The sequence below is a fragment of the Helianthus annuus genome, chromosome 17 (assembly GCF_002127325.2).
Source record: "Helianthus annuus cultivar XRQ/B chromosome 17, HanXRQr2.0-SUNRISE, whole genome shotgun sequence".
Taxonomy (NCBI): Eukaryota; Viridiplantae; Streptophyta; class Magnoliopsida; order Asterales; family Asteraceae; genus Helianthus; species Helianthus annuus.
Genome location: NC_035449.2, coordinates 77907174 through 77921284, shown reverse-complemented (window position 1 = coordinate 77921284; position 14111 = coordinate 77907174). Strand labels below are relative to the sequence as shown.

Here is a 14111-nt window from a genome sequence, read left to right as displayed (position 1 = left end):
ATATTATTATTCTATTTTATGAAAACTTTAAATTTTAAAATCTTAAGTATACATAAAACGATTATAAAGGAAAAAACAGGAATTTCAATTATCAAAATTAAAATAGAGTCTAACACATAAAACAAATATTGAAATAAAAAATCTTAAATTCTTGTGACTAAAGAAAAAAAACATGATTTCTTCATTAGTAATTCTCTAGACTTCAATCAAAATCTTTCTCATCTTTTTCTTCATCGATCTTGCGCTTTGAAGAACAACTCGGAAATGTTGGATCAATGTCATACAACTCATACAGATTACGTTTACCTTTTGCGATCTTCTACTTCTGTAAATACAAAATGCTCTTTTTAACATGGGAAATAATAGAATAATCACTGCTTATGGCTGTGATATCATAAACTTCATCAAACTTTTCGATATTTTCATGGGTAACTTGGATCTTATACGCAAACAACTTCCCAACCAAAGCCTTAATCTCCTTTGGAAACGTCGGATAAATATCAATCTGTTAATATTTTACAAATGTTAACAAAATTATTATAGAATAAAACTATTATAAACTGAAAATATACCGATTCATTCTCTTTAACCAATTCATCAGCAGATTTATTCAAAACCTGTATAGCTTGATCATGAAATAATATAAGATGAGTTGAATCAGTGTCATCCTCAACTTCAATTTTGATCTTCAATTTCGGCAGAGGTTTTATGATGTGTTCAAAACAGTCATAGTTAGAGCAGCGATAAACTTCATACTTCTTAAAATCACAAGAACCATCAAGTGGAAGATATTGCTCAACGTCCATAGTAGCCTCATGTAAACACGTTGGACATGTCATGTAGTGCCAACCAAAACCGGTAAATATGTTCTTGATTATACCGAATATGATAAGAGACTTTGGCTAAAAAAATTGCAAAATCCAACAAAACAGTTAAAACAAATAATTGAAAACTTCAACGGAAAATTAATTACACGTACCTTAGTTGTTTCCCATAACACATCAATGCTACTGAAAGATGCATTGTTAAAAAACCCAGAAGAGACATCATGAGAGTTTGAAAACATGATTGTTTACAAATAAAAGGCAAAATTCAATTTGAGATAATAGGTTTAATATTAAACCGGTTGTATTTATAAGGTTAGAAAATTCAATAACTTTGAAAAAGATTAGGAAATAAGAAATCTATTATGTACACTAGATTTTGTAATTTTATAAAATATAAGAAAAAATAGGAAATAATATTACATGAGATATACGAATAAAATAAAGTATAATTTTTTAGTATTTCTTTTAATATTATTGAATAATAACCGAAATCTTTTATTTTGAATTAAAATTTCAAATACCTAATATGTATTTCGTATTTGGAATTTGGAATGTAAAAACTTGATATATTTTTTAAAATATATCTTGCTAATTGTAATAAGTAATAATATTTGGTAAGATTTGAATGACTAAAATATAATGGAAAATTTAATGCTTGAATTTTATGAAACATTCTGAAAATTTACAAAGTCTTTTAATAAGGAAACTAAATAATTAACTTCATATTTAACATGTAAATATTTCAATGGTTTAATTTTCGAAAAATATTTTTAATTCACATTTTGTGTGTTAGATAAGGAGAACATATATGATAATTATTTTAAAATAATAGAACACATAAAAAATTTAAAAAGTTAACATAGCCGTTGCTTTTCAAGAACCATCACTTCAATACCTTCTCCCAAAGATATACCATCATTACTTTTTATTAATTTCAATTATTAAAATATCTAAATATGTAAATATTAAAAACATAACATTATCACTTCATCAACATCATAACAGATTGAACTGTTAGGGCTTGAAGTAGCGTCATTATCTTGAAGAGAATCCAAGTGAAACGAAGAAACTTGCAGCATAATTTCGAAGAAAAGGTAAGATCAGAATCATTATTTTTATTAATCGGTTACTATTTTTTTTATAATAACATCTGTTAAATAGAACTTCAAGTATAGATTTCATGTAGAAAAAAGAGGGAAATCGATTTACAAAACAAATAAGTAGTATTCTTAGATTGCATGTTAAGATTCTCAACGATTTAGAGTGATTACAAAGATAATGAGTGCTATTAGTCATAAAAGGAAAAAAATTGTGCTTAAAGAAAGAACTAAAGGAAGAAATTAATTATTAATTTTTTTTAATTTATATAAAAATTATAAGTGTATGCTAAACAAATACTTTACAGGAAGAAGGAAATAACTAAATAGTGGGTAATAATGGTCTATGGTTGTATGGTTTCTTGAACTGAAAAAAAAATGATTTCGAATTAATAAGTATTATCCATTGCAGTGTACAACATGGTTCTATGTTTTGTTCAACTAATGGAAGATCCTAAAGAGCTTTCGTTGGTATGTGTAATTCCCGTTTGTTCGTTGATCAAATATAACGTTGTCAGCATATGTTAAATGTGTTCTACTTCTAAAATGCATATAACAACGTTAATGTAGATGGTACCTGTTACATTTGTTACAAAAAATGGGGCACTGACTGGCAGCATATGAACATAGAGGTTCGTCATGAAGACGGTAGACATTGGACAGTTAGACTTCGACACATGGATCAGTTACCAGTATTAACAAATGGTTGGAGGGCTGTTGTTAATAATCTTCATTTGGTAAAAAACACATGGCTGTTATTTAGAAGCATTGGGGACAAAGTGTTGGAGGTTTTTCCGTTCATAAACAATGTGCATGGTCAATCATACATAACAAAGAACAACTACGCAAAACTGGGTCTTACGGTAAGAGAACTTTTTAATAGTAAATTAGATGTCAACATTGTAGACAGGTAAAATGTAATACATATTTAGTAGTTTTAATTATAAATATGTTTTCCTAACTTGCAGGTAATTCCAGATGAATTTATTAACATGTTTTACAGAAACCACGAGCTAAACGGAATTTACCAAGTATTTGCGGGTGGTAGGTACTGGGATGTAATGGCAGATAAACTTCATGTTACATATGCTTTTAAGGATGGATGGCCGAAACTGTGTGAAACTTTGAACATATGTGATGGTGACACACTCATATTCGATAAGATTGGTAATGTGATATTTCATTTGAGGGCATTCAGGAATGGAATTGAAGTTAAATTGGGTACTCAAAAAGAAGCAGAAGAGAGCGATTTCTGTGAAATAATATCTAAATCAATGTTCCAACAAAATGCTTATTATGTAAGTTTGTTCTTCTTAAAAAAAACACTTATCCTATAAATTGGATTATTAAATATATACATTTTTTATTTACAGAAGTTTGTTGAATCTTGGGGATACTGGAACAAATACAAGTGGAGATACGTTGATGAATGACGTAGTGTGTTATACTATGTATTTTTTTAAATATTAATTTGAATAATGAAGTAATCTAGTTTTCTATATTTTGTTATTTTATATATATTAAATTTGAATATCAAAATTTCATATCAGGTTAAAGACATTGGAAGTGAAACTGAGAAGATGTTGCATAAAAAAAAGGAGTTGTAAAAGTTGAGGATTTGACAACAACAAAAAAAAAAATACTTCATGTTCAGAGGTTCAAGGTAGTGATAAGGTAATAATCACTTAATATAAATACAAACAGCATTCCATATGATTAGTATGTATTTGATTTAGAAATTTATATGTTTAACATATATACTAAATATATTGAAAACAAACGCAAAAAGGTTGCACAAGTTGTTGTTTCAAGATCAAAAAAGGGAAAGGAAATTGAAGAATCTATAGAAGTGCTCAAAGCAGATGTTTCAAGCTGTCTTAGATCATCAAAACAAAGAGAGTTAACAACTGATTTATTGAGTCATTGCTATAGAACCAAAATTAAAATTATTTATTTGTTATTATTGATTAATGATATTATACTTCAAATGCTGTTAACTACTATAATAAGGTATCGAAAGCTGGAGAAGAAAGCCAAACCAGACAACATAGTGGAAAAAGAAAGAAGGCTGAAATTGATCAAGAAAATTATGAGTTTACAAAAAAAGGAGAAAATAGATTGGTATGATAATTTGTATAATGAGTTGTAGTAAGATAATATATAAATTATAGGGTAAATTATAATAATATAATGTAACATTTTTTATGTAGCGACTTCATGTTGAAGTAGCGAGGAGATCTGGTCTTACAAAGAAGCTTCATGCATTGAAGGTTAAATGTCTGGATGGAAAAATAATCGAGAACGAAGTGGAAACTGAAAAAAATGGTGACGTACCACGTTACAAAATGGTCAATTGGGGTAACTTTATGTCAGCAAATAGTTTGAAGAATGGTGACATTCTTCACTTCAACTTTGTTACCTCAACACAGGTGATGGAGTTAACAAATGTGGATCGAATTTAAGGCATGTCGAAAGATGATAATAGACATTTTTGTTAGTTTATGTGTGGTTAATGGTTAAGGTTTTTTTGGATACTTATATATTTGCATATGAACATGTGGTTGGTAGTTTATTTTCTAAAAGTTTAGTTAATATTTCAGTATATGTATTATGTGAAGTTTTTGAAACATTATATAACAATATGTATGAATGTTAACAAATGGTTTATATTAGGATTATATTGTATCATTTGTTCTTAACTGTGGTCGCACATTACTAATACTAAGAAGAACAATAGATATATATTATTTAGATTAAAACTGAAAACAAATTATTACTTATTTGAAAAGAAGAAAAATCGAAATTTTTGATTTCAATGATACTGTTAGTTGCCATCATCATAAAGTTGGTAGAGGGTACGTTGACCATTCTCAATTATCACCACCTAATTAGAAACCTTTAAATTTGTTCATACAACCAAAATTATAGCAAAACAGAATAAGTAACAAAATAACCTTATTCTTGTAGCATTTCCTAAAAAAACCGATTTTACAAATATGGAATTGATTACTTGACAAATATCCGAAAATTAACAGTTAGAAACATCATCACAATGTTTAACTTAAAATTCGTTTTTTTTTTTGGGTTTATTACATTAGGCCCAACTTATTATACTATATAAAGCATCAACATACATTCTTCAATTACATGTTTCAAAACATTTCATAATGGTTTATATTCCTTTCGATATTATATTGTTTGAAATTTTAATTAGGCTCAATGGTAGAGACAATGAGCAGTACAAATGTGTATGCAAACAATGGAATGAAGGTCTATCATCATGGCCGTTTGAATGGTTACACGTCAACTATGGTAAAAAATATGCGGTAATATATTAAACTTATGTTGAACATAGTTTCAAAATTTATATTACTTTTAACAACATTGTTTGTTTTTTCTTCAAAATCATTTGAGATTTATGGATGCAGGAAACTTTCTGGGAGGATTGTCCAACGCTATATAAAATCATTTATGACGAGTTTTTTCCTCCTGAATCGAAACGGAGGAAGATAGAAGAATATGAGGCAATGGAAGAAGATAACACGATTGGTGAAAAAAATCATTAGTCTTTTGGAACCTTTAACATATGGCTTCTTTGTTTGTTATAATAACTGTTTCCTACCTTATGAATAATATTTCAACTATTAATTTTTTTTTCGATTACAAAAAATTGTGATATGCAAATCAATTGTTTTTGCTTATTATAATTATAATCTGTTATATAATATGTGTAATATCCATTGTTTAATTATGTTTTTTATACGGAAAACATCAACCTAAGAATTCATAACACATAAAAAATAAAAAAATAGAAAAATTAATAAATAATGGATCAAAATACATTATCACGAAATATAAGTGATTTAGTAAGAAAAAAAAATAATAAATAAAGGAGCAAATAAACCATTTTAATAAAACTTTAAAATATGTAAAAATGATAGTAAATAGGTTATATGTAACTGGGTATAAAAATTGTTTTTATGGGCCTCATCCGCTCCAATTATAAATAAGTATTCTTCTTTATCCACTCCAATTGGATGGAATTTGGTAAAAAAGAATGCATAATACCAACGAAAATGAACAAATAGCTAAAAATAATAATAATAAATTACAAAACATCATATGACTAAATATTTGAATCTTTTATTTTATAAAGATTTGGAAATTGGAAATACGACACTTTAATAAAGTGTTAATATCGATATATAATCAAAATAATATCACTAACATCAACTTATAAATTCTAAATAGGTGAGATAACGGTTTCTTCATACGATGCTACATTGTTTAGTCCTTTAAAGTTCTCAGCGTCGTGAAAGTATTGAAAATCTTTCAGTCCAAATTGAATCTCAAAAATACCACACCGATCGATCTGAACAGACCAAGTGTCACCTTTGTTCTCAGCTACTTTGTTACGCCATGAATCAAATGAGTAAAATAACTTTACGTTTGTAAAAGACGACACTTCTGACCATAGTTCATCTTCAAATTTATATAGCTTCACAATTGTTTCAGGGGTCTCTACAACAATAAACATATGAAGTGTGTTGCGGATTGTAAGAAACCTGGTTTGGCGACCAATAACATCAGTATGTTGGGGTATGGAAACCTTCGAGAAAGTTTCAGATTCAACATCAAAAGCAATCGTATAACTTTTAGCAGGCGTCCAATAGTGTGGAGATGGAAAATATAAAACATTATTGCATAAAGTTCCGGAAGACCACCAATATAAACTTGAAGCGTAATCCGCTCCTTTCAAGAAAGTTAAAGTTTTCCATTGACATGTGTTCCGAGAATACACACGCGGTATAACATCATCCTTACGACGTTGCAGAAGTAATATTTTTAGATCGTTAGATGAATCCATATAAATCCCAACTGCATCTTCCCTTAAATCAAAAAAATTTTTAGGTTTCTTATCACACAAGTTCAAAAATTGGTTAGTTGTTGGATTCCAAAGAATCAATTCGTTCGGACGCCACTGAATGCACATCAGTAAAATACCATACTAAGAAGCAAGAATGATTAGACTGGAAAGATGGGTGTCAACGGGGAAGGAAATAATCTTCCTTGAAGAAATGTATAACTTTCCTCCAATCAAGTTATGAATATCAATTGATGACTTGGTCAACATGATAACCTTACGATAAGGGTTATTAGCCATACGGCGATAGTGTATGGCCATTGTTTAGAAACACATCTTAATCGAGCAACACACTTTGTTGGTAGCCTTGACAGGATTTCATTAGCAAACATTTCAAACTGAAGACGTTCCATCCTACAAAAAAATTCATAAGAAACGTTGGATGAGAATCATGTACTGCAATTTTTGAAGTTGGCCACAAAGTTGGATGAATAATAAACATAACATATAATAATCCAAAATTGAATCGTATGAACATGAATGGAAAATTAAAAACAAAACCTAGTGAAAGATAAATCAACAAAGAGATAATTTGTGTTAGTGATAATTACCTTTTATCTCAACACACACAAGGTTCTGACCAACTAAAAAATGGTGTATTTATAATTGCAATGGAAGGTAAAATTTATAATCAATGAGGATAACTTATTTTAAGAAACTACTATATAAGATATAAATCATTAAATACGATAATGAATGAAAATATTGTGTCCAAAATAATATAAATGGACCACACATGAATTTCAATTTAAATTTGAGTCATTAACGATATAGGAAATACATAAAAAAAACATATAAAATATTTCCTAAAAAACATTTTTTATTCAATATTTTAATGTTAACCTATTAAATGGCGATATCAAAATAAAGTCACAAGCATACAATGTAACATTTTTTATTCAATATTTCAAGCTTTCTTATATTACCATACAAATATAATTAATTGATATTTTTTATCAAACTTAATTACCATAAAATGAAAAAGTAACAACTATAATCAAATTATACAATATTGATAAGGTAACTTGTCCATAATTGATGACTTAACAAAAATCGGTAAAAAAAACGTTTGACTAATTTCAGTTAATATATCACAATTAAATAGACAACCAAGTACTTGTAAACGTTAAATATCATAATAATTATAAAATGTTTTTGTTAATAAGGTTGTTAATTTTTCCAAATAAAGATTATGGTACGTTTTGTAAAGTTTTTTTTGAAAACATTTATTTACACTTTTTCAATTTTATTTCAAAATCATTTATAGTTTACATATATTTTTAAAGTTTTTAATCTCGATTTATGTAATTAACAATAACAATTTTAAACATTAAATAATAGGTGAACAACGTAATGCATCATCTACTTCATAAACACTAACAACTAACCATATCCGTTGAAAGAAATTTAGTGGAAAGAAGTTAATTAAAAATCAATAAGAAAACTACCACCATGTGTTGAAACAAAATAGCACAATCAAGGGAAACAGTAAAATTGTTTATTAAAATAAAAATTCACGGATTATCCCAAAAAAAACTACCACCAGCAAAAAATCCATAACAAAGACAAAACCATGTGTCCAAACAAAAATCCATAATCAAACCAAAAACTGAAATTGTTTATCAAATGCGGTAAATTATTTCTCAACCTTCGGAATCAATGTCTTCGAATGATCAACAACTTCATCTTCAACGATTTCATCACTCATGCGGCGCTTTGTAGAAGAACAACGTAATTCATCATCTGCTTCATAAACTTCACCAAGATTACGTTTTACTTCAACGGAAGACACCTTCTTGCTGGTTCCAGGTCCATTGGAAATAGGCGTAACATTATCACCGGTGATTGACACGTCATCCTAATATAAACAAACATTAAATATAAATATTACAAACAAATTAAATAAAATAATAATTTATTATATTACCTTAGTAACCTCACATGCATTAGACACACTGGCGGACAACGGAACACCATACGATTCAGACTGTTCATGCTGTAAGAATAAAAGAAACAATAAATTTAAATACAACTGCTTATATTTATGTACAATGAAAATGAAAGAAATATGAAACAATAAGAATATAATAATTAAGAATTATACCTGGTTAATATTGAATTTGGAGTAGAGAGCAGCAATGATGTCATCATCGTTCGTTGCCATTGCAATGCCATAATTCTCAACTTGATATTCAATGTTATAGTCGCTAACATTTATGACAAAGGCATATTTCTTTCCAATCAATGTGTCAAATACCTCAGGATAGGGATTGGGGATCTCACCGGAATTAACAACCTATAAATTAATAAAAATAAATCTTAAATTAGTACGACTACAAAAAATAATAACGGGGTTAAATATTATGATTACCTGATCTTGAATAGCAAGTAAGTCTTTGGCCGATTTCTTAAAAAAATTTAAAGCTTCATAATCAAACAGGGTTAATGAAACTGTTCCAGATGAATCTTGGACCCTGATAGGTATCTTGAAACTATTGTATTGAAATTAAAAAAATATGAGAATGTTAATATTAGGTAAAAAAAATAAGTTAATTTTACAATTGTATACTGAATTAAAAAATAATATCAAACCGCGGAATTGCATAAATGTCCACTCCTTGACATTCATTGTTGGTACACACCAAAGCCTTTGTTTCAGCTGCATCACATGAACCATCGTCGCCTTCTTTAGTTACAAATCTATCCTCGACACGTGATTTGCAGTGGTTACAACCATTGTAATACCAAAGCTTATCAGTGCATATGGCAGTGACTGTGCCAATAACCAACACCTTCTTCTTCTACAAAAAAATTGACCGAAAATGTTAATCTTCCAATGTAAATATAAAAGATAGATCTATGTAATATAGATGTTACAAAATACAAAAAAACTATACCTCCAATATGGTTCCAAGTAAACCAATGAGCATGAAATCTCCTTTGTTGAGGAACTCATCTTCCACAGTTGAAATAAGATAAGAACCAAGATTCTCATTAGATGACTTGGAAGCAGAAACTTTGGCAACATACCTAAACATAGTTGAAAGATACATGCATGGGTAATAACGAATAAAATTATAATTTTAATTAAAAAAATATTGTTTCATGTTTATCTCGATAGTACTAAATATACCTCTCTCTGAAAGATGTAATTTCTTCAATGTCAGCATTATCAATAAAAAGTCTACTTAGATCAAAACTGTTGGCCACTCCACGCTTGCCTGAAATTAAATATAACGCAGCAATAAATCAATATATAAATACCAAACTTATCTAAAATACAGCTAAATATCATACAAAAATTATAAGATCCTAATAAAAAAACATTGTAATTTATATTTGTAACGTACCCTTGTAAAGATTTACTGTACCAAAGTGGCAAATGATAACCACAAATTTCTCACGCTTCTTGTCATTCATGTACGTAAACATGTCAACAGCAAAAGAGTCCCACAACGTAACCGGACATTTTTGACCTCTAAAAATACGAAAATATAATATAAAAAAAAATCAAAACAATATTAATACGTAAAAAAATTGAAATTCTTTTGCACTAGCTAAAATACTTACTCAAGGTCTTCAATTTTCAGATTGAGTCTCTTTCCTTTGCTACCATCTTTCTTTGTTGTGTCTTCGATGTTGAAACACACTTCAACAAATCCAATAAAATCTACACAACAAAAATGTTAATTTAAAAAAACTTAACATAAAACAAAAACAAAACAATATGATGTAATACACATACCAACAGTAGTATTAACTTCTACTTTATTCTGAACAACGTCTTTCAGATTGACGAAATTAAATTTGTATTTCGGACCAGACCAGTCAAGTACTTTCTCAACAGTTGTATAAAAATACAAAGATATTTTTTCATTCCTGTTGACTAATTTAGAAGATGACTTATTAGCAGCAAGAGAAGGTTTAGTAATCTGAAGACATTCATCAAGCTACAGGAACTCTTCGAATCTTTCTAACAACTTATGAAGGCAGCTAGCTTGTATCATATTGCCCTACAAAAAAATTAAACGATGACATTAGACATATATATTTGATATAAATTTACTTTATTTACATATAACAAAATAATACATAAAGTTGCTTATAAAAAGTACCATCTCGTCCATAAAGATCATATCAAGTCGATACGTTTCATTCTTATTCTTATTCTGATTCATCATCTTCCTTGATGTGCTGACGATCTTGACTCTAATGGAATAGTTATTTGAATAACTGTTTAAATCATTCAGCATAGTAGGCTTTGCAACCTCCATTTTACAGCTGAAATTTAAAAAACTAACATTACGTCAAAATACAATTAGCATTAACATACATGTAAATTAACAAAATATATAAAATGGAGTTCAACTTACCAATACACTATGAGATTTAAGATTGAATGAAATGAGAAAAGTGATTTCGTATTGTTGAACGAATTCGGGTTATATAGGAAGCCAATGAAGATGACAAATTTAGAAACAGTATTCATACTAAGGGAAACTTTCCTATTCGAAATAATTAAAAAAATAACATATTTTTTTAGGCTGTATACACAAAATAACAGTTGTTTAGATTTTATTTTAATTACATATTTTCCAAGAGACGAAATCTAATCTAATGTTAATTTAAAAAAACGGATTATTTAATACAAATGATTACCTAATTTATCGATATTTGTGTTATAGGTTTGTATAAAAGTATGGACGGTTTAGAAAGAGTGCTAAATCTCAGACCGAATTTAAATTGAAAGTTTATTTTTAGAACTATATTGAATACTATTAATGTGTGATTATTAATATGCATTAATTACTAAATTATCTTTGATGGTTAGAAAACATTTAGTCTAAAAATAACATCAACATACGATTGTAAAAAAATAAGTTTGTAAAAAAATAAGATTTCCTTATCTATTAATAGATTAAGAAATTCGAAAATTAATTTATTTTGTGACATGAAAATAAGATTGTAGAAAATAAGATCTTCTTATTAGTAATATATTCAGAACTTCCATGAAAATACCAATATAACGAAAAAATAAAAATTCTCTTACAAAATATTAAAAACATACAAAACAGAAATGCATAAAATTGGCTGACATTGTATCTTGAACACATGAACCAAAAAATAAATAACCAATCATGTTGTTAAAAGCATAGGTAGGCAAATGTATATAACAAAACCATTGTTCATAACATATTAACCAAACATGTTCTAAAAACAAACTAAAACATAGAAAACCATAACATATTGTTAACAAAAAGTCGTTACTAAAACCATAATACGAACTACTTCGAAACTTTCTTCAAAATCAACTTATCTGCATCAGGAGAGTATACGAAAGTGCATCTCTGAGGTGCATTGATTCCATTGGGTTTAGTGAACTTGGTACGCCATCCATTCGCAACATATCTAAATCCCCCACCATGTTGCTCTGGTCGAAAAGTAACAACGGTATCAACTCCAGCAAGATTTTGAACTGTCATCTTCTGAGAGACATCAACACGAGCCATACTTGCAACTTTGCTGTTTAGTCGCTACAACAAAAAAGAAAATTAAAAAATTTAGAACAATAATCATCAAATTATTGATACAAATATATAATTAATATAACTTACAAAATGGCGTGGATGATAATCCCATTCAAATTCTATGGGTTGATAATCAGGGTCCTTTTTCTCATCATCAGAATCACAGTAGAATCTTCAACATCATCATCATCGAAATCATCATCAATTGATACATCACTGTCAGAACTACCAAGAACGGATTGATCAGAATCAGAAGGTTCAAATAACGCAGCTACCTCCGGATCAAGATCAGAATTTATATCAACATCATGATGAACATCATCAACATTGTTTACCGAGTGAGTTGAAGTTGCCAAAGGAGGAGCAGAATTATACTGTAAACCAACTCTAGGCAAAACAACCTCAGACCCATTGACATCAAACAAAGTCAACTGAAAGTTGTAATCAAAGATATAGCGTAAAACAACGACACATTGATTACGAACACCTAGATGTTGTACAATGTACTTCCAACCATCCGCAAAAATATAACATTTGCTATCTGAATCTTTCTCAACAGATACGTCTAAGGAGTCCCATGGGTTAACATGAACCTTCATTGGTCTTCCAAGTTTACCAACACCAATAGTGTTCTTAACAACATAAGTCGGTAGAAGCTACAATAAAAAAAAAAATTACAATTAATATTGTAAATATAAAACAAATATTACACATTATATACTTGAACAAAAAAATGTGTTAAACATACCAGTGTATTAAAACTTTGATCATTGAGAACATGGCAGAAAGACTCTATGTATTTCCTATTCGGCAAAGATGAGATCGAAAGAAACAAACTGATGCCTGGATCACATAGCGGATACGGTGTTTCCTTGAAAAAAGGTGTGAGTATATAATTATAGGGATTAACTTGCTTGAAAAGAAGCAAACAACCATCAGATAAACAAAGTTCAGCCACAACCTTTGACCATCCTTCCGAAAAGGCAAAAGTACCATTGTTCTTGGAGAAATTAACATTCCAAACCTTTTCATTTATGGACTTTATAACCACATTAGTATCACCATCAGCAGAGGATAACCAAATCTTAGAAAACTGAACAGGTATAACCTTAAAGTAAAAATAAAAACAAACAATGGTGAATAAAAAATAAAAAATATTAGAAAAAAATATGGACATGCAGTACAAATAAGGGATAAAGAACAAAAGAGTACCAGGAATTCTTTAGTTAGTCCAGACATAAATTTGCAAAAAGCCATCCTCTTGGTTGTAATGGTGATTCTGTCATCAAACAAAAAATTACTCAAAAGACTATCATGTTTAATTTAAGAAAAATAGTAAATAACCATAAAAACAAAGATTCTTCCAAAATATTATTACAATTCCGTTAACCATAAAAAACCCTAATTTACAGCAATTCCTAATAAAAATAAGGAAAACCTAACTGATATCTAATCATCAATAATAAATAAAAAAGTAAATCAAACCCTAATATCTACATGCAAACAAACCCTAATATCGAAATCAACATAGACTAAAGATCAAAGAAGAAAAAACAGATCAACAATTAAACACATGAAATCTGAAAGATACTAAACGGAAAGAAAACAAAATAAAAAACTTCTGATGAACATCAAAATTAGAGTAACTAAAAAACTAAATATTCATCAACAAAACTGTACATATTCATCAACTAAAATAAAAGAAACATGGATTTTAACAAAGTTAAAAGTAAAA

General features: G+C 28.6%; 1 protein-coding gene across 1 annotated transcript; it reads right to left on the bottom strand.

Annotated features, from left to right (window-relative positions):
- Positions 1–319: 319 nt before the first annotated feature.
- LOC118488853 lies at positions 320–1066 on the bottom strand. The gene is made up of 3 exons (XM_035986257.1): positions 980–1066; positions 573–902; positions 320–505 (listed from the first exon to the last, which is right to left on the bottom strand). The coding sequence occupies exons 1-3, from the start codon at positions 1064–1066 to the stop codon at positions 320–322; spliced, it is 603 nt and encodes a 200-aa protein (XP_035842150.1).
- Between the last annotated feature and the right edge of the window lie 13045 nt (positions 1067–14111).

What these genes read in the sequence shown, in the direction of transcription:
- LOC118488853 (XM_035986257.1), bottom strand. Translation starts at nt 1,066, where the DNA reads ATGTTTTCAAACTCTCATGATGTCTCTTCTGGGTTTTTTAACAATGCA. An exon ending in TGTTATGGGAAACAACTAAG is followed by an intron (nt 903 to 979) that starts GTACGTGTAATT and finishes CAATTTTTTTAG; the next exon opens with CCAAAGTCTCTTATCATATT. An exon ending in TGGTTAAAGAGAATGAATCG is followed by an intron (nt 506 to 572) that starts GTATATTTTCAG and finishes AAATATTAACAG; the next exon opens with ATTGATATTTATCCGACGTT.